The sequence below is a fragment of the Schistocerca gregaria genome, chromosome 3 (genome assembly GCF_023897955.1).
Source record: "Schistocerca gregaria isolate iqSchGreg1 chromosome 3, iqSchGreg1.2, whole genome shotgun sequence".
Taxonomy (NCBI): domain Eukaryota; kingdom Metazoa; phylum Arthropoda; class Insecta; order Orthoptera; family Acrididae; genus Schistocerca; species Schistocerca gregaria.
In genome coordinates, this window is record NC_064922.1 from 339876381 (window position 1) to 339898393 (window position 22013).

Sequence of the window (22013 nt, forward strand, 5' to 3'; positions counted from 1 at the left end):
CATGCACCTCCAGTAGCCGCAATGCTACAGTGATGTAATGGTTAGCACATCTGCCTAGTTAGTAGGAGACCTGGGTTCAAGTCCCAGCGGTGGCATATCTTTTAATCCATTCCTTCAGGTTCTATCCTTACTGAAGATACTGAATTGATATGTCGTCTGCATCACGGGGAGGAGTTGAATTTCGTTTGCGATTTTTTTTTTATTACGTAAGTCAGTGTCTGGCTCTCATGCTACTTTATCAAAACTGATTACAAGTTTCGGCTTTGCAGCCAACACCTGATCTGAAAATGAGAAAATATAAATGAAAACATATAATTTAAAATCTTTGTTACTTTCGATATAATATCGTGCATTATGGCCCATGGTGTATTAAGTTGTGTTGCAGTTGTGATAAGATGCACCACTTTTCACATGAAGCCTTTGTGATCAAATGGTATGCACACAACTTTCAGCACATTTGAAATTGGTTTCCTGCTTTTATCTTTTACCATATATTAGGTTACCATGCTACAAACGAGCTCACTTTTGGCTTTTACGTGCATTAAATCTATGATGTATTTATAAAAATTCAGATTGTCATATTTCAGACATATGTAAAAGTTATTATCTCTTAGTATATACATAGTATACACTTGAAAGAAACAGAAGTAAAAGTAAAGTCGTATGGCACGCTTGATTACGAAACCTCAAAGGGCAGGTCCAGCTGCCTAATCTGAAAGGCTTTCCCTATCCTTGGCACACCATAGGCACCTTTCCTTCGCTAAGTATGATAGCAGTGAATGTAAGTGTGGATGACTGAGATGGGTGTGTGTAATGTAGTGTCATGTTCGTGTTGGAGATGATAAAGCCGGGTGCAGCACATAGGCTACCCCTCTCAAATAGCACTAAGGGGGTCACTGAGCTTTACGTTCCCATCCGACGGACGAATCACCATCAACAGTGCCATATGCCCTTACTTCATGAAACACTCTCAGGATGTCTCAAATTTAATCCAAGGGCAATGGAACAAAGACTGGTAACTAGGAACTTAGCGCCACCACACCTCCTGCCCCTCTACCGTAGAGGCAAATGGAAATTTCTCAACAGTATGCAGCTTACCAGGACGACCACCTATCCACGCACTATCCGCACCCAACAATGCTTAAAACTTCAGTGACAGGAACTGGTGTATCAATCTCGGCCCAGCCTTTGACACCTGCAACTGTCTGTAACTGGCGTTTCGCTAATGTCACTACCGTCGATCATTACAAACTTTTACTGTATAAATATGCATTCCCTGTTCTTGTTGTTCTACGTAAGCGACCAAGACATCCACAGTCCAAAAAGTTACGAAGGGCAAAGGTCTAAACTGCCTCGTTTCGGATCTTATTCTTCTGCTTCAGAGAGGCGGGTGCGGAACTTGTCGGTATTAATCTGATTCGATAATGAAATCATAGGAAAAGGACATTAAAGCAGTGACGCGAGGATTTGAACCCAGCACCTCCAAATACAACTACCGTTTTTAAGTTTTCAAAACTGATCTGTTTCTGCCACATCCTGTCAGCTTTAGAACCTAATACACGAAGCAGTTTGCTATGGCACACTTAATGGAAAGATACATGTTGTCATAATGATCACTAATGGCGATCGAAACACGTCAGTTCCAAAACATTGATAATGATTGTGTCAGACAACAAAACTGTTAAAAATTGTGTCATGTTCGTTTTTCAAAGATTTTTATACTTATTTAGAAATTTCAAACCTAATAAAATCCCGAGTGAAAGTGTCCAAATTTAAATCATGCTCTACAGAGCAATGACTGAGTGGCTATTTCAGAGTCGGTGTATAACGATTTCTAAATATGCTGTAATACCGTCCGAATTTTTTAAATATAATACACATATAATAACATATGCAGGGCACGTCACAAAATCATTTCTTCATTTCCTAATTACACAGAGCTTATTTTTTCTATGCCGTAAAATAGTGAACTCATACCGCGTTCGGACAATACTTTGATGATTTTCAGTGGCAAGATACCGCATCTCCTCCTCCTCTTCCTTCAACTATTAATTACATGTACTGACCATAGCGTTACAAGGCAACCCTCTATGAACAAGTGGTTTATAAGCTAGCACATAAGGCGACCTGCCATTTTTGTTTCATCATTTACGGCAACAAACAGGAGTTGAAGAAAGTTGTCAAATCAACACACAACAACACATGTTTCCAGATGGACTACAAGTAAAATCAGATTTTGCTGCTACAGTACGACAAAAGACAGGAAACTGGAGACATTAAGAGATGAGGAAAAGAGAGAGTCCAAACTCAACGCAAGTGTAAACAACATTGTGAGGTACTGCGATTAATGCACTAAGTACACAAATAAAGGGCATAGCGATTGACGGCAGAATATACTGAGAACATTAACACAGATGTTGGTAGCGCGCAGCGCGGTAGATTGCGTCACGAGGATAGAATTCATAAATAACTACCGCTGACCTGCTGCACCAGCCAGCCTGAGTTGGTTTTAGGCTGTTTTCCTCGCTCATCTAGACAAATGCTGTGGTGGCACTCCATTTCTGCCTCAGAATGTATGATGCAAAGACAGTTAAATACACAAACGCACGGAAACATGTTTACACGATAGGCCGACAGATGGCGCACACGATATTCCCTCTTTTAAACTGCCTGATGGCTATGGCGACAGGAAAGGCATCCGGCCAAAAAGTTGAAAATTAAATGAGCTTGCGAAACCATAAAAAACAACGGCTCCGGTATTGCGAGATAAACGTTAGGAAAGAGATAGGCAAACACGTATTTTGCACTACTTACCAACGGTGCCTCTTAGAAAAGGCACTTTTTTTAATAGCAGAACTAAACTTACAGCATGTTGCGTTTCTGTTATTACATAAAAAATGCACGCTTGAACAAACGCTGGATTTTGTTCTTTACTTTCTTTGACATGAAACGACATCACCAGAACTCAACAATCGAGTATACGCGGTGTTTGTTTTGCCTTGAAACAATTAAATATCTCGGAAAAGACGCATTGTACGAAAAAATATAGTAGGTGTAAAGTTAATTTAGTAAAGGGCACATTTGTCTGTGCTCCAATTGGCCACATCCTAGCTACCCCCTCCGCGTGGGCAGGCGCAGAAGTGGTTCAAATGACACTAAGCACTATGGGACTTAACATTTGAGGTCATCAGTCCCCTAGACTTAGAACTACTTAAACCTAACTAAGCTAAGGACATCACACACATCCATGTCGGTGGCAGGATTCGAGCCTGCGGCCGTAGCAGCAGCGCGGTTCCGGACTGAAGCGTCTAGGACCGATCGGCCACAGGGGCCGGCAGCGCAAAGTAAATTTTGTATCTTTGTTTCTTTACAGACATCAAGTGAGTCCGTTTTTTCCATTAAGAACCGAGCCATTTTATTCTACGTTTCATTTACGATGTCTTCTAACCGTTGATATTGATGTTCAAACGTTACTTGAGTTTTTCAAATGTGATTGTGCAGTACAAAAAATATGGCGTCGAGATATTTAGTTGTCTCAAATTAAAACAAACACACCTTATAAGAAATTGTGTACGACATATTAGTATCCAATTACAGTACTGTGGAGGGAACTACCCTTTCATTATCCACCCGTAATTTAAGACGCAGGGCTTTATTCAGGCCCTTCGCACCTCTAGGCTGAATCTGAGGTGTGGTCTCTACCAGCATCTGCTTAAAACATTCCAACTACAAGAGTTAGCGAATGCAAGATGACAAAAGGAAAGTATCAACCAAGCACATTATATATACTCAGTACTTTCTCAAATCATGAGCCTTAAAATGAAAGGCTCTGTTCTCCATTCACATCTTATTCCACAGGTGTAGAGACATTAACTGCGACGTCTACGCTTGTTTTACTTTCGATAGAACGCAACATTACAAGATGGCCGAGGAACCACACGTTTGACCGAACGCCATCGTAAATTTGACGCAAAGGGAGTGCGAGATTTAATAGATAAAATCTGACTTAATGGGAGTAGGCCGTCAAACAGGCCGACTTGGAGTAGGAGAGGCATCACAAGACATTTTAATTTCCACTGTCTATACTTTTACAAATAACTTCAGAAAACTTTGTCAGCATCACCAGGTAGGATTCAGGATTCACACTCATTTCAGTGGAAGTTCGACAAGATAACAAAATAATTTTTCTTTACGTGTGAAATTTCATCATTTTTTCACTTAATAATGGCTGCTTTTGTTGCTATAGGTACACTTTTCTTCATACGTTAGAGAGATACTTCGATGAATTTTGCACGGCATACATACCATACTTACAGGTGTATGAAACTCTTAGAATTAAGTTAATTTATGAAAAAACGAATGATCTGTTGTATTTTAAACTTCATGTTTAGAAAAAACACAAATTATGTAGTTAATTACCTCAATTTTTACCACAGTTTTTAATAGATTTGGAAAATTCTAGAGTTTCATACACCTGTAAGTATGATTTGTATGCTGTGCAAAATTCATCGAGCCATCGCTCTTACTTATGAAGAAAAGTGTACCTATAGCAACAAAAGCAGCCATTATTAAGTGAAAAAAATGATGAAATTTCACATGTAAAAAAAAATACTTTGATATGTTTTCGAACTTCCACTGCTATGAATGTGAATTCTGAATCCTTCCTGGTCATGCTGACAAAGTTTTATGAATTTATTTGTAAAAGTATAGAAAGTGGAAATTAAAATGTCCTGTGGTGCTTCTCCTGCTCCAAGTCGGCACGTTTGACGTCCCACCTCCGCCCCCCCCCCCCCCCCCTAAATTCGCCTGAGAGGCCACTGAACAACTCGGACGAACAAGTCGGTACAAAACAATTAGGTCACAGTACTGGAACTAAGACTTAATTTTTGTGTTCTGAAGTTTGTGGCGCGGGTCCCTTGGCTGTAGGCTAGATATCCCGCGCTTGAATGCGGCCCTGAACGGAGGATCTTAATTCAGGAGCGCGCTAGCGAAATGGACCACGAACACGAGCGTAACAGCGCCGCTCCCCGGTGCCTGCCTGCACGCGCGCAGCGCCTGCGCGGCATTCGCATACGCAGCTGGGGCTGGCCCGCACGTGCGCCGCCTCGCTTACCACAGAGAAATCGGCCGGTCGCCGACTTGAAACACCCGATGTTATCGCGCCCACCGGCCACGATCAGCTGCGCTCGCCGCCTTGCATCACACTAAGCTGTCCGCCGGCAGAATTGCGGGAACACGACCCGTGCGTCAGGGACGAGGCGGGAACGGACAAAAGACTGCGTTACTACTGACCGGAACGAGATCCAGTTCCTGCGCTCGCCTCGGAGAGCAGCTGGCTGCACCTGCTCACCGACCGAGACTTGCATACGTTTCACGTTCCTTCAGGTCCCTCCATTTGGTTACGAAACGAAGATCGACATAGTTACTGGGCGCTGAATCATCAGAACTCCATATAACTATGTACCATTCAGACCTCAGACTACAAGCAGGACATTGCGTACAAGCCAAAGAGCGTAATCTCTAAAATGCGCCCGCTGAAATTTGCACCGCGTTAAGGTCCACTGATCCCCAAGGCCGGACTCCAAAATTTACCTGCAGATAGAAGAGCCAAGGGAAACATTTCAGCAATCGGAGCCTCTTCCTCTACTGTCTCTTTGACATTTGATTCAATTTTACCTACAGCCTGTTTCACATTTCATGTTACACGTTTCTAAAGCTTGTAGAGGGGACTTTGTAGATCAAGTTTTACACGGAAACACATGTCTGGAAACGTCATCCAACGACTCTAAGGAGCGTCAAAGTTACAGGCGCCGGCGTCGATAAATGTTTGTATACAGGGTGGTCCATTGATCGTGACCGGGCCAAATATCGCATGAAATAAGCGTCAAACGAAAAAACTACAAACAACGAAACTTGTCTAGCTTGAAGGTGGAAACCAGATGGCGCTATGGCCCGCTAGATGGCGCTGCCATAGGTCAAATGGATATCAACTGCGTTTTTTTTATGGGAACCCCAATTTTTTATTACATATTCGTGTAGTACGTAAAGAAATATGAATGTTTTAGTAGGACCACTTTTTTCGCTTTGTGATAGACGAACAGTTGGTAACAGGTAGGTTTCTTAAATTAAAATACAGAACGTACGTAAGTTTCAACATTTCATTGCTGTTGTTCCAATGTGATACATGTACCTCTGTGAACTTATCATTTCTGAGAACGCATGTGATTACCTGTAAATACCACATTAATACAATAAATGCTCAAAATGATGTCCGTCAACCTAAATGCATCTGGCAATACGCGTAACAACATTCTTCTCATCAACAACGAGTAGTTCGCCTTCCGTAATGTTCGCACATGCATTGACAATGCGCTGACGCATGTTGTCAGGCGTTGTCGGTGGATCACGATAGCAAATATCCTTCAACTTAAACCAGAGAAAGAAATCCGGGGACGTTAGATCTGGTGAACGGCCGGGCCATGGTATGGTGCTTCGACGACCAATCCACCTGTCATGAAGTATGCTATTCAGTACCGCTTCAACCGCACGCGAGCTATGTGCCGGACATCCATCATGTAGGAAGTACATGGTCATTCTGTCATGCAGTGAAACATCTTGTAGTAACATCGGTAGAACATTACGTAGGAAATCAGCATACATTACACCATTTAGATTGCCATCGATAAAATGGGAGCCAATTATCCTTCCTCCCATAATGCCGCATCATACATTAACCCGCCAAAGTCGCTGATGTTCCACTTGTCGCAGCCAACGTGGATTTTCGTTGCCCAATAGTGCATATTATGCCGGTTTACGTTACCGCTGTTGGTGAATGACGCTTCGTCGCTAAATAGAACGCGTTCAAAAAATCTGTCATCGTCTCGTAATTTCTCTTGCGCCCAATGGCAGAACTGTACACGGCGTTCAAAGTCGTCGCCATGCAATTCCTGGTGCATAGATATATGGTACGGGTGCAATCGATGTTCATGTAGGATTCTCAACACCGACGTTTTTGAGATTCTCGATTCTCGCGGAATTTGTCTGCTACTGATCTGCGGATTAGCCACGACAGCAGGTAAAACACCTACGTGGGCATCATCATTTGTTGCAGGTCGTGGTTGTCGTTTCACATGTGGCTGAACACTTCCTGTTTCCTTAAATAACGTAACTATCCGGCGAACGGTCCGGACACTTGCATGATGTCGTCCAGGATACCGAGCAGCATACATAGCACACGCCCGTTGGGCATTTTGATCACAATAGACATACATCAACACGATATCGACCTTTTCCGCAATTGGTAAACGGTCCATTTCAACACGGGTAATGTATCACGAAGCAAATACCGTCCGCACTGGCGGAATGTTACGTAATACCACGTACCTGTAAGTTCGTGACTATTACAGCTCAAACTGTCACAAAGCGGAAAAAGTGGTCCAGCTAAAACATTAATATTTCTTTACGTAATACAGGAATATGAAATAAAGATGGGGGTTCCTATTTAAAAAAAAAACGCAATTGATATCCGTTTGACCTATGGCAGCGCCATCTAGCGGGCCAACCATAGCGGCATCTGGTTTCCACCTTCAAGCTAGACAAGTTTCGTTGTTTGTAGTTTTTTTGTTTGATGCTTATTTCGTGGGATATTTGGCCCGGTCACGATCAATGGAGCACCCTGTATACAGGGTGATTCCACGATGAAACATACATTGAAAACAAACAAAAAAAGAAGGCAAAATTGTAAGAAAAATATTTGGCTCAAAACTTAAAGACGAATAATATCGAGTCAGAGGCAAATGCGAAATCAAACAATACACTAGTGTTCATAGGACGATTAAACATGTAGGTTAATATCCAAAGGACATTTAAAAAAAATGAACCAAGATAGGTTTATGGAAAAAATGCATTCTTTGACAGTATGTCGCATAAGGACATGATGAAACAGACTGATAAGATCAACATTGATCTGAAATTGGCCGGAACTATATCAGAACATGACTGAAATTGCAATATCTTCAAGTGCAAAATTCACATGGCAAGATGACCAAGAGGAAAAATCAAAGGAAAATACTAGAACTGTCGGGTACGAATTTGTACACAACAGTAAGGAGAAATGGATGAGGCTCGTTGTTCTGGGCACGAACGGTGGTGTCATAGAAAAGAAGCTCCAAGTGCAAGTGGGGCGAGTGACTGCCACTGGCCATGTTACGTTGCAGCTGCAGAGAGCACTCGTGGTACAGAGACACTGGGGGCGTGGCTCAGCGGGCGTGCACCATTGGGTCTACCGTGAAACGCCAGTAGGGTGGTATCGACATGTGGTACCGCAAGAATAATGTGGTCTGAAGAGGGAAAGGAGGCCCACAGGACGAGAATTAAATAAATATTGGCATAAAACAGAGTACTGCCCATCTCTAGTATTTTGCTAAGTCTAATGAACTTACTTGCAAATAATAATAGTAATAATAATAAAATGTCCTTGGTAGTGGGTTCATGGCCCCCGCAGAGCGTCTCGGAACGGCGTCTGAGAAACGGCCCGGAAATGTAGCCCACCCGCCGGCGGGGGTCGGCCGGCCTCTACGTGGCAAGGTGTGGCGTACGCGCGGCTGACGACAGCGGCGAGCGCTGGGGGCGGTGCGCAATTAGGGAGGAGTCGCAGCTCGGGGGCGCCTCATTGAGGACCCTCGCCCCCGCCGCACTCACAATTAGCCGTCTCTGCTGGCCCCGCGCGTACCTCGCAAAGGCGTGGGCGCCGACCTGCCGCTGGACTTCGGAAGCAGCGGCGCCGACCTATAGGTACATGCCTGTGCGGCTGCTGACATGCCCGCGGTAATACGGACTTTGTGGACAGAAGCCTGCGCCGATGTGGGTATCCGCGGTTGGCTCTGCTGATATCCGTAGAATTTTCCAACATATACTGTTTCCGACTTTACAAAACCCTCAAAGAAAAACGTACGAGGGCTATCCACAAAGTACATTACGTTTTGGAATTAAAAATAAATAAAGTATTGGAAAAATGTTTTATTATATACAGATGAAAGCCACACTTAAATACTACTTTTCTACATAGTTGCCATTTAAATTAAGGGACTTATCGTAGCGATGGACGAGCTTGGAAATTCCTTCGTCGTAAAATTCGGCCGCCTGCGCCTTCAACCACGTGGTTACCTCTTCTTTTGGGACAGAAAAGGTGTGATTTTTGTGGATTTCCTGGAAAAAGACACTACAATAAACGCTCAAAGGTACTGCCAAACTCTGCACAACCTCAGAAGAGCAACACAAAAGAAGCGCAGGGGAAAGTTGGGCTCAAAGATCTTGCTGATTCACGACAACGCCCGGGCCCACACGGCAAATGGCACTCGTGAAGTTCTCGAATCTTTTAAGTGGGAGTTGTTTCCTCATCCGCCGTACAGTCCCCACCTGGCACCGAGCGACTTCCACTAATTCCCAGCAATGAAGAAGTGTTTGGCTATGCAGCGTTTTGATGACGACGCACAGCTTCAAGAAGAGGTAACCACGTGGTTGAAGGCGCAGGCGGCCGAATTTTACGACGAAGGAATTTCCAAGCTCGTCCATCGCTACTGTAAGTCCCTTAATTTAAATGGCAACTATGTAGAAAAGTAGTATTTAAGTGTGGCTTTCATCTGTATATAATAAAACATTTTTCCAATACTTTATTTATTTTTAATTCCAAAACGTAATGTACTTTGTGGATAGCCCTCGTATATTGAGAAATAACAAGCACGGATTTAAAAAAAAAAAAAAAAAAAAGTTCTTGTGAGTCGCAACTGGCTTCTTATTCGGACTAAGTATTGAGTGATATCAACAACGGATCACAAATTAATTCTATGTTTCTAATTTTCCAGAAGGATTTCGATACCGTTTCTCACAAACTGCTTCTAATCAAATTGCGTTCCTATGTAGTATCGTCTCAGTTGTGGGACTGAATTCATGATTTCCTGTCAGAAAGGTCACAGCTCGTAGTACTACCTAAGGGAAAGCCATCGAATGAGACAGCATCCAGTCTCACAGGCCCTCTGCTGTTCCTAATCTAGACACGGTGTCCAAAGAAAAATTGTCAGTATTTAGGGATATAAAGGAACAATCATTCGAAAGAAAAATGTCCAGTAAACGTGGGTTCTAAAATGCATGCCTTAAGCGCTACGAGCATTTCCTTTTTACGATACAGTAAAACAAATCTCTCTTACTGCCAGCTCCTTGCTTTCCATATTTTGGGAGGAGGTAGTACCGACCAAAACATGAAAGACTTGTCTAGTAATCATGGGTTCTAAAATGCGTACCTTAAGAGCTATGAGCACTTGTTCAACAGAGGACATGTGGTTCACAGTAGTGAAGGTGAACAAATACTCTTAGTTCTTAAGCTATGCACTTTAGAGTCCACGTTTACTGGACTTTTTTTTCTTATTTTGATCCGTACAAGCATCTCCTAGAATATGAAAAGCAAAAGATCTTGCATTAGACGAGATTTCTGAGGGTATTTTTGTTCCGTCGTTACAGCTACAAAAATGCGTGTTTTCTTCGCCAAACGCGTTTCGCTTTATTGAAGTAAAGCATCATCAGTGGTCTTAAATTAAAGATATTTACAATTTGATTTATTTTCTGGATCAAAAAACAGTTCGTTAACAAATTGTTGATTTTTACATATGGTAATTTCTGCTTGGTTTTATGGCTACCACCAATCTGTTAACGAACTGTTTTTCGATCTACAAAACAAATCACATTGTAAATATATTTAATTACAGACCACTGATGAATGCTTTACTTCAATAAAGCGAAACGCGTCTGGTGAGAAAAACCATCATTTCTTGTAGCAATGTGGCCACAAAAATGAAGAATTTAATAGAAGAATGGTTCAAATGGCTCTGAGCACTATGGGACTTAACTTCTGAGGTTATCAGTCCCCTAGAACTTACAACTACATAAACCTGACTAACCTAAGGACGTCACACGCATCCATGTCCGAGGCAGGATCGAACCTGCGACCGTAGCGGTCGCGCGGTTCCAGACTGTAGCGCCTAGAACCGCTCGGCCACAGCGGCAGGCTAACAGAAGAGATTTCGAAATTAATAAGTGCTCACAGCTCTTAAGATATGCATTTTAGAGCCCGTGTCTACCAGACTTTATGTTTTGAATTATCGTTGCTATATTATCACTGAATACTGACCATTCCGCCTGAGACACCCTGTATAAACGACTTAGGAGACATTCTGAGCACCCTCTTAGATCGTGATTCTTGAGTTTCTCCCGGCGTATTTGATAATCAAAATATCCACGGGTGTACTGCCGGTCTATAGTGTCCAATTGGGTTAATCAAGAGTAAACCGAGCAAACGCATAGTTGTGACGACCACGGCGGACAGAGCCATCATACCGACGTCATCTCAGACGCCGTCGCAATCTGTTCCACCGCGCTACCGTGGCGCGGGGCGCGGACGGCGGAGGGAGCGCGCCGCGGGCGGAGGGTATTTAAATCGGTCGCCGCCGCGACCGAACCCAGTTCCCCCTGAGCAGCCATAGCGTACGGATCTCCGTGCCGGCACGTTCACAGGAGCTCAGTCCGTCAGTTCACCTGATGATGGCGACATGTTTGATCGCCGAAATATTGTGCCCGTTGGACACTATAGACCGGCAGTACACCCGTGGATATTTTGATTACCCTCTTAGATTGTTCGCAAGTTATACCATCGTTTACCGTCTAGTAAAGTCATCCAAAAATCAAAACAGCTTTCAAAATAATTTAATCAAGCCTTTACTGAATGGCAACTATAATTGAGAAGATGACCTGGTACAGACACGTACTTCTATCATAGGAAGAAACAATAGCAAAATGCCGGTTTTCATTGAAAGTCGTTGGTGAATGACTTATTTGGGGATCGAGCTAACGGTGACTGCATACCACCATCCCTCTTCCCCCCCCCCCCCCCCCAAACAGACCTCAAGATAGAAAAAGAACATAGATAGACGAAGACCTGACCAAACACAAGATCGTACCTGGTGGGGACAGAAAGCGAAAAATGCGGAACCTGCTACACTTTGTGACAAACGTCGAAGAAGAAGAAGAAGAAGAAGAAGAAGAAGAAGATCTACACGGCACTCCTGCATGTGTGAGCAAAAAAAATTCGTACAATTTCGATACACGATAAATCACACAAATTTTAAAGTTTCTTCAACTAAATACCCGAGGATTAAAATTACGAACAATTTAAATTTGAACCATAACATAGTAAATGTTATATTGGCAGAACACTCAGAAGTTGCAAGAACTCTATTAAAGAGATTGCCTACACTGTGTTTGTCCGTCCTCTTCTGTGGCGTTGTGCGCCGTACTGATTCCTTATTAGATAGAACTGACGGAGGACACCGAAAAAAATTAACCAAGACCAACTCCTTTTCTATCATCGCAAAATGGGGGAGAGTGTGTCACAGATATGATAAATTAGCCACAGCTCGCAGAGGAAGATTTAAATTTTTATTTTTTCCACGTGCTATTCGAGAATGGAATGGCAGTGAAATGGTGTGAATGATGTTCTACGAGCCCTCTGTTAAACAGTTTAGTGTAACTGTAGAATAGTAATGTAGATGTGGTTGAAAGTTTCAGGTCAACGACGATTTTACGGTATTCGTTTATTTGCATTAAAAGCAATCGGTAATGATAATTATTATTGTTTAAGTCATCATATCCATTCGGAACGGAGTGCCCCAATGTTGACTTTAATACGCAGTATCCTACAAACGGTGGGTGTGTTGCAGGCATCTGCAAGCGCTAAATATGGCGACAAGGCGACCCTCCCCATTTTCCGCACAATGACAAGTGCATTCTGTTCATTCATTTCGTTTATATAGAGGTCACTTTCACATCTCTCACTCCCTCCCGGAAAAGAGACGGCTAGTCCTTGTAGAATTGAATTCTTTTCATTCACACCAATTCAGCTGCGATTGGGGCAGAGATATCCAAATTCGGAACAAATTCTCACGACACGTTATTTTTACACTTTCGCACTTGCGCACCAACGCAATCGCTGCAACAAGAGTTGCAGGCAGTGCTGCAGGGAACGACGTTATTTAGTCGTCAGATGTTTAGTCGTCAGTGGTTCGTGTATTCTGCAGTACACAACTGACAAGCTTTGTCAGCCTACTCTTTAGCGCGTTTAACTTTTAGTGAGCAAGGTACGGGACCATTTTATGTATTTCTGTGAACCCAAAACCATTTATTTCAAGATTATCAGTTGATAATAATAATAACAATAATAATAATAATAGGAAAAGTATAAAATTTAAATAAAATAAATAATTGTGAAACAAAAGATGTGAACTTTTTGTGGCGCTTAGGACGTAGTTACCGTGAGGGGTTGGCGACCCGCGGTTCTAGCCGGACTGTACACTCCTGACGTAAATAATGTTCAGTAAAAAAATCAGTAAATTAATGAACTTTTGTACACAATGCACCACATACCACTTTGAGAAATGTAGCATGTTAAAATAAATAACTTACGGCGAATCAACATACACTTACATAAACATACTATATGGTTGATATAGTGATTAAAATTCTTCTGGGTATTATGCCGCTTCATGGCTAAAAACTAACAACAATAATAAATTAAAACTGACGTTTCGACCGAATTGCAACGGCCTTCCTCAGGGCACGACTAGTTTTGCTTGGGGATTGGTGCTTCTATTTATTATAGACTATCGATGTCTGACGTTACTATCGTAAAACTTTTAATTGGCCCTCTAATATGATTGGCTAGTCATGACATAAGGGAAGATGAAAGGAAAGAGGCCATTCGTGGATGTCCATGTCGTCAACGATTGGTAGCTGTCCGCCAATCAGCGTTCGGCTTCTGGTCGGCAAGTTTTCCTCCTGGTGTGCGCGGAAGTGGACTGACAGTTGCCCGACAGCTGTTTGTGCACATACATCCGTGTCCCGTGCAGCTTCTGCCGTGCGACCGTTCGCGGCCCGTTGGACTGGGATGGCCGGCAGTAGGACGCCGGGAGTTTGTAGCCATTTCCTCTGTTGATGTTGTCAGGCTGCTTAATAATTTCGATCGCCTCCCGTATTTTGCGTTCTCGCATCCACGATTCTTTCGCCAGTACTCGGGCTTCCTGGAACCTGATAGGTTGTTCACAGTCACAGTGGTGTTCCGCTATCGCCGATTTATTATGTTGTTGTAATCGTACATAGCGTTCGTGTTCTGCTACTCGTAAACTGACAGGTCTCCCTGTTTCTCCTATGTAGGCAGCTCCGCACTCACACTGTAGTTCGTAAACACCTGCAGTGTTAAGATTGTTGACTACATCCTTGGTGGAACCTATCATTTCGTGGATCCTGTGACTGCTTCAAAAACTCGGTTTGAAACCTCGTCGGCGGAGGACGTTGCCTAGCCGCTCGCTGACGCCTTGTGTGTTTGTGTGTGTGTTGGGGCTTATGGGCGCTCAACGTCGAGGTCATCAGCGCCCTGACACACATTAAAAGGAACGAATGAGTACAGACCAAATAAAACCGAAGAACACACGCAAAGAAAGCAGGAAAAGAAGGAAAATGCTACATAAGAAAGTAAAAAGTAAGGAAAGCGAAAACATAGCAGCAAGAATGCCACAGGAAAGTGTCATTGGCAGTTCTGAGGCCTACAACTCCCCTTTCTCCATGTGGGAAATCGAATCGGCACTTACTGAGACTTCTGACACTGCACCAGGTCACGACCGCATCCGATACTCCACAAAATATTGGCGATCTTGTCACACAGTGAGCAAATTAAGACCCCCTCCCTAAATTTTTTGTAAAAAAATTTGACAAGGCACAGAATTTCAAAACTTTAACCACATTCGTCCGAGTGTTTCCTAAAAAGGGATGGCAGGTCCGCTGGCAAGTCAGAAAATAAATTGCAATCCAATAAAACGTGGCGCACAGTGACCAGGACGCCACAAACACCACACACTGGAGGGTCCCCTCGCCGGAACAGGAAGCCATGCGTCATAGGGCTGTGGCCTGTCCGAAGACGAGTGAGGAGAACCTCGTCTACGGGGCTGGAAGGAAGTACAGCGCACACGTGTTATGGGCTTGAGTAAACGGAGCTTATTGTCAGTCATTTCCAGCCAATCATCCTCCTTCCGACGCATGACTCTTGAGCTCAACAGCGAGGTGAGTGCGTGCAGGGGGATGGCACACTGAAATACTTGCGGATCGAGACACGCCTCTTTGGCTGCGAGATCTGCCCTTTCGTTCCCAGAAATGCCGACGTGCCCCGGAACGCAGCAGAAAGCAACCACCTTCACCAATCGGCGTAGTTGGAGGAGGACATTCTGGATGGTCTGGACTATTTTATCTGCTGGATAAAAACGTTGCAATGAGTGAAGGGCACTTACTGAATCGGAACAGACAAGGAATTTAGGACAGGAAGAATGTCTCCTCTGCTCCAGTGCCCGCAAGATCGCAGACAATTCTGCATCAAACACAGTCAAAGTATGAGGCAGTCGAACCTTGAGGACACGATCCAGAAAAACAAGAGCAACCAACGGAATCCCCTTGTTTCGACCCATCCGTAAAAGCAGTTACATAGTCGTTGGCGAGATTGGAGCTGCAAGAAACTTACAAGCCTGGCGCACCAGCAGGAGCTGTCGCCGGATGGTAAGTGGCGGTTCCCCAGCCTCAGCACAGAGAATGAGTATGGGACTGGTGCGATAAGCACCTGTGGCCAGTCGAATCCCTGCATGGTTGACAGCGTCAAGGATCCGCAATGTCTCGCTGACCCATACACTGTGCACCCGCGGTCCAGCCGTGAACGCACAAAAGCCCGATAAAACTGGAGGAGACGCGCCCTGTCCGCTCCCCAAGACCTGTGGCTGAGGCACTTAAAGATGTTTAGTGCCTTCAGGGTTCTGGCTTTCAAGGCTCGTATGAGTGGCGGCCATGACAACCTGGAGACAAAAATTAGGCCCAGAAACCGCACTGTGTCTCTAAAATGTAGGACAGTATCCCCCATATGCAAGGCAGGAAAATTAAAAATAAGACGAGAACGATTAAAATGGACGCAAAAACACTTATCTGCAGAAAACCGAAAACCCGTCTTTGCAGCCCACTCCTCTAACCGCCGCACTGTTAGATGCAACTGACGGCTCGCCGGCCGCGGTGACCGTGCGGTTCGAATCCTGCCTCGGGCATGGGTGTGTGTGATGTCCTTAGGTTAGTTAGGTTTGAGTAGTTCTAAGTTCTAGGGGACTTATGAACTAAGATGTTGAGTCCCATAGTGCTCAGAGCCATTTGAACCATTTGAACTGACGGCTCACGGTTGCAACACTGGAGGAGGAATAGAAAACAGCAAATTCGTCCACAAATAAGGAGCACTGTACTGGACTCCTCATAGTAGAGATTATACTGTTGATGGCTATGGCAAAGAGGGTAACGCTTAAAACACTGCCCTGGGGAGCATCGTTCTCTTGCTCAAAGCGATCAGACAGTGTTTTACCCACTCGGGTCCGAAAAAACCACTGAGACAGGAAAGACCGAATGAAAACGGGGAGGTGGCCACGAAAGCCCCATTGATGTAGTTGTGCAAGAATACAGTGACTCCGAGTAGTATCATATGCCTTACTGATATCAAAGAAGATACTGATACAGTGATGCTGACGGAGGAAAGCCTGCTGAATAGCCGCCTCGAGGAGGGTCAGGTTGTCGACCGTGGACCGAAATTTTCGGAATCCACACAGAGAGCGGCTAAGGAGCTGCCTGGTCTCTAACAGCCAGACCAGACGACAGTTAACCATCCGTTCCATGGTCTTTCCGACACAGCTCGTCAAGACGATACTCCGATAATTACTGGGACATGTGCAGTCTTTTCCTGGTTTGAGGAGAGGGATCAGTATAGCCTCAGTCCACGAGGTGGGTAACACTCCTGTCTGCTAGACGAGATTAAAACATCCGAGGAGGATTTCCTTTGACGCCGCTGGCAAATGTCGAAGCATGGAGTATCGGATGCGTTCGTGACCTGGTGCAGTGTCAGAAGTCTCAGTAAGTGCCGATTCGATTTCCCACATGGAGAAAGGGGAGTTGTAGGCCTCAGAACTGTTCGACCGAAAGTCCAAGTTTGCTCTTTCGACAGTCGCACGGTAGCGACGAAACGCTGGACCCTGGTTTGCAGTGGCAGTACTTTGTGTAAAATGCACTGCTAGCGTCTGAGCAATGTCTCTGGGTGTCGTTTGGAGGCACCCCTGGTTTAGGACTGCAGCTATTGGTAAACGGCTGCGTTTAGTGGAAATCCTACAGATGGCTTCCCATACTTAAGTGGAACGGTTGATAGAATCCAGGAACTCCTGCCAAGACCTTTTCTTGCTCTCCTTAATGACACGGCGTGCCCTGGGTCTCGCGATTCGAAAGGCGCTAAGATTGACCGCTGTTGGGCGGCATTTAAATCGTCGAAGAGCCGCACGCCTGTCCCGGCTGGCTGAATGGCACTCTTCCGTCCACCATGGTACAAGACGCCTCTAAAGAGGGCCAAAATACTTTGGTATGGACAGATCAGCAGCATGATGGATCACAAGTGTGATGTGATTCCCCCCTTCCTGTATGCTGTTGCGGCATTCAAAGACAGCCAACTGACTGTACAGTGGCCAGTTAGCCCTGCCATCCATCCATGTTGGCGGCTTCTGTTCCAACAATACACCATCCAGGAGATGGGAAAGTGATCTCTGGAATGAAGGTCGCCAATGACCTCCCAGTGAACAGAGTCGGTGAGGATTGGAGAGCAGAAAGATAGGCCAATGGCTGAGAATGACCCAGTAGTAGCAGAGAAATGAGTCGGAGTACCAGTGTTGAGGATGCACAACACTTGAGATGTCAAGAGGCTCTTCAAAACCCGACACTGAGCGCAAATAGAAGTTGAGCCCCACAGAACATGATGGGCATTGAAGTCACCCAGGAGGAGAAATGGGCAGGGGAGTTGTTCGATAAGATCTGTGAGAGCCTCTAAGTTCACTGCAACCAGAGGAGGTAAATAAAGGGAGCAAATGGTAAGCCTCCAACGTGAATGAATTTCAACTGCAACTGCTTGCAGGTCAGTATCCAGGGGGAGAGCAGAGGAGTGGTGGCCATTATTGACAAACATGACGACCCCACCAATGGCCCTTTCCCCAGTCAGGTCATCCTTGCGATATAACGTATATCCCCTTACTACAGGAGCATCAGATGGTTTTAAATGTGTTTCCTGTAAACACAAGCACAGGGAGCGTTGCTGTGCTAGGAGTTTCAGTTCCTCCACATGTGTCCGGAATCCATCCATGTTCCACTATATAATGGGAGTCATCTATCAGGGTGGGAGGACCTTCATCCTGACTTCCTGTTGGGCAGGGGAGCCCACAACAGGTGGAGGCTCAGTTTTGGGGCGAGGTGTCAGAGAGAATGACATCAACACCAGAAGACTGTATACCTTCAGTCTCCTTCAGCGGGCGAGTCGCTCCCTTTGGCTTTGGTTTAGATTTTTTGGTCTGAGGTGGCATTGGAGCCACAACCTCAGAAACAGTAGGGGGTGTAGCAGCGCTGGGCAGTGCACAAGACTTGACCTGGGGAGGGGCTGGAAGGTCCACGATGTCAGCCACCACAGGCTGGTCAGAAGTCTGGGGCGGAGCAGCAGGCTTCACAGGAACTGCAGCAGCACACATGCATTGACAAACGCAAGTGCTAGTGCTGACAGTAGCAACCTCCGTTTGTCTAGCGGCATCAGTTTTCAGGATTTGCTGTTTCAGAAAGGAAGAAGAGTGGGCAGCGAACGTGGGCGGCTGCATGGACTTGTCTATTTTCTTCGCTTCACCATACGGGATGCGTTTTGTAGTTTTAAGTTCCTAAATCTTCCATTCCTCAAGGAAAACTCGGCAGTCCCTACTCCACACAGGGTGATCCCCAGAGCAGTTGACACACTTGGGAGGAGAGGAGCAACCAACTCCCTCATGGGCAGCTTTACCACATTTCCCACAAGTGACTGCCCCTCTGCAGTCGAGAGTAGTGTGCCCAAAGTGTTGGCATTTAAAACATCGCATGGGGTTGGGGTAATACGGCCTTACACTGAGATGTAGGAAACCTGCCTCCATATGCTCCGGCAATTTGGTGCTGGTAAAAGTAAGAACAAACGAGTAGGACTTCACGAGAGCGCCATCCACCCATTTCATAACGTGTTGCACGTCGACAATTCCTTCCTGGGACAATTGAGCTTTCAGTTCGTCTTGGGGAGTGTCAACGAGATCCCTGCAAGTCACAACACCTTTGCTGTGGTTCAAGGTGTTGTGAAAGTCAGTCTCTATCGCAAACTCCCCAAGGAATTGTGCTTTCTAAAGGTTCTTGATTTGTTGTTGTTTCAACCAACAAGGTTCCATTTCGCAAGAGCTTTACAGATTTTAAGGTGGCAGCAATACCTTCTAAGCCTTTCTGTATACAAAATGGTGAAACTTTATCAAAACTCCCCTCTTTTCGTTTAACTAGAAGAAACACATTCTGCGAAGCAGTTTGCGTTCTGTTACAAGTAACTGAATAAGGAGGACTGGCTACACGAGCCCTCTTGTTGGACTGGGTATGGGAACCTATCAGCAGCCCACCCTTTCCGCTGGGAGGAGAAGAATAAAAGTTCGAGGGCTCCATCTCGGTCCCATAAGCAGCTAGGGAACTAGAAGTCCGCCTAGGTAAGCCTTATAAAAACTGAGGTGCGGCAGGTTCCCCAGAGGTTGCTCACTGACGACTGTTCCACCTCAACAGCCATGCATCTCATCAGCACGCAGCACACCTTGAGATTGAGGATTTTTTTTATATATATATATAGAGGTTTATTCCATCCTCGCGAACCAGGCGGTCAAGCCAAGATCCCCATTCCCTGAGACACACACCGTTCCACCTCCGCGCCGCACGGTGGTCGCTGAAGCATGGCCAGAGCTTACAGTGACGGGGGACTGGTGACGCTTACCAGTCCCCAGCTCAGGAACCCCAAGGTCGCCAAGCCCGCACCCGGCAAATGAATGCTGGGCCCCGGGTGCCTGACGCCTTTTACATATGGTGAGTGTACCAGTGGAAGCTTCTCTTATTTGCCTTCTTCTCGTGTTCTGCTCCCTTTGGTTTTAGCTACCGTTCTTATGATGTTGTCATCATAGCCGTTGGCACGAAACGTGTGTTGTAGCTCCCTTAATTAAGAATTAAGGATTGGCAACACATTCTCTTCACCGATGAGTGTCGCATGTGCCTTCAATCAGAAAATCGTCGACGTGTTTGGAGGCAACCCGGTCAGACTAAACGCCTTAGACACAATGTCTGGCTACTGCAGCAAGGTGGAGGTTCCCCGCTGTTTTGCGGTGCCATTATGTGGGGCTGCCGTACGCCGCTAGTGGTCACGGATGACGCCCTAACGGCTGTACAATACGTGAATGCCATCCTCCGACCGACAGCCATATCGGCAGCATACTGGCGAGGCATTAGTCTTCAAGGACGACAATTCGCGCCCCCATCGTGCGCATCTTGTGAATGACTTCCTTCAGGATAACGACATCGCTCGACTAGAGTGGCCAGCATGTTCTCCAGCCATGAACGCTATCGTGCGTGCCTGGGATATATTGAAAAGGGCTGTTTATGAACGGCGTGGCCCAGCAACCTCGCTGAGGGATCTATGCTGAATCACCGCTGAGGAGTGGGACAATCTGGACCAACAGTGCCTTGATGAACTTGTGGATAGTATGCCACGACGAATACAGGCATGCATCAATGCAAGAGGACGTGCTACTGGGTATTAGAGATACGATGTGTACAGCAATCTGAAGGTTTCGCTGCATGGTGGTACAACATGCAATGTGTGGCTTTCATGAGCAATAAAAAGGGCGGAGATGTTTATGTTGATCTCAGTTCCAATTTTCCGTACAGGTTCCGTAACTCTCGTACCCGAGGTGTTGCTTCATGTTTTTTTGATGTGTGTAGATAATTAAGTTTGTGAGGAACCCTCAGTGCGCGAGTCCTACTCGCACATGACCTGTTTTTAAGCATGGTTTTTTCCAGCCCGTAGCTCTGTTTCAGCGAGAGGAAGATCGCTCTGAGCCGGCCGGAGTGGCCGCGCGGTTCTAGGCGCTACAGTCTGGAGCCGCGTGACCGCTACAGTAGGAGGTTCGAATCCTGCCTCTGGCATGGATGTGTGTGATGTCCTTAGGTTAGTTAGGTTGAAGTGGTTCTAAGTTCTAGGGGACTGATGACCTCAGAAGTCAAGTCCCATAGTGCTCAGAGCCATTTGAACCATTTTTTAGAGTCGCTCTGACGACGGTTCTGCCGTGCCTGTGTGTGCAGGAGCGAGCAGGATGAGGAGGAGAAGCGCGCTGGGCAGCGCGGCGCTGCTGCTGGCGGCCGGGCTGTGGCTGGCCGGCCCGGGCCCGGCGCCCGTGGCGGCGCGCGCCATGCTGCTGCCGCTGCCGCGAGACGCCGCCAGGTTCGCTGCGGCCGCCGCAGCCGCCGAGGCAGAGTACGACGCCGTCGCCGGCGCCAACTGGCCGGACGACGAGCCGCCGCCCCAGGGGCTCAGCCAGGTCAGTCGCGACCGCACAAGCAACGCTCGTCCCGCAATCTTACAGCTAAAGTGAATCTACAGGGCGCGGCGCTCAAATCATATATTTTAAAGAGCAAATTTACTGAAAAAATGCAAATCAATATTAAAATCCTTTTACATATGCTGGGTGGTCCATTGATCATAACCGGGTTAAGTATCTCACCAAATAAGCCTCAAACGAAAAAACTACAAAGAGCGAAACTTATCTAGCTTGAAGGGAGGAAACCAGATGGCGCTATGGTTGGTCCGCTAGATGGTGCTACCATAGGTCAAACGGATATCAACTGCGTTTTTTTTATGGGAACCCCAATTTTTTATTACATATTCGTGTAGTACGTAAAGAAATATGAATGTTTTAGTAGGACCACTTTTTTCGCTTTGTGATAGACGAACAGTTGGTAACAGGTAGGTTTCTTAAATTAAAATACAGAACGTACGT

The 22013-nt window shown here is 45.6% G+C and overlaps 2 protein-coding genes across 7 annotated transcripts in view; one reads left to right on the forward strand and one right to left on the reverse strand.

Moving 5' to 3' along the window:
* Window positions 1-22013, reverse strand: part of LOC126355996 (DNA ligase 3) — a 538466-nt gene that overhangs the window by 460044 nt on the left and 56409 nt on the right. Inside the window, exon 1 of one of the 4 annotated variants that reach the window (XM_050006624.1) lies at window positions 5114-5186. The exons of the other annotated variants lie outside the window; for them this stretch is intronic. The gene's annotated coding sequence lies outside the window, so the exon portion shown is untranslated. Of the gene's footprint in view, window positions 1-5113; window positions 5187-22013 lie in introns of those variants that run through there. 4 annotated transcript variants of the gene reach the window in all.
* The window catches only part of LOC126356001 (uncharacterized), a 241695-nt gene that overhangs the window by 196103 nt on the left and 23579 nt on the right, over window positions 1-22013 (forward strand). For all 3 annotated transcript variants that reach the window (XM_050006640.1, XM_050006642.1, XM_050006641.1), the window contains one exon: window positions 21319-21554. In XM_050006640.1, coding sequence (XP_049862597.1) covers window positions 21330-21554 — 225 coding nt within the window. In that variant the 5' untranslated portion in view covers window positions 21319-21329. The remainder of the gene's footprint in view (window positions 1-21318; window positions 21555-22013) is intronic.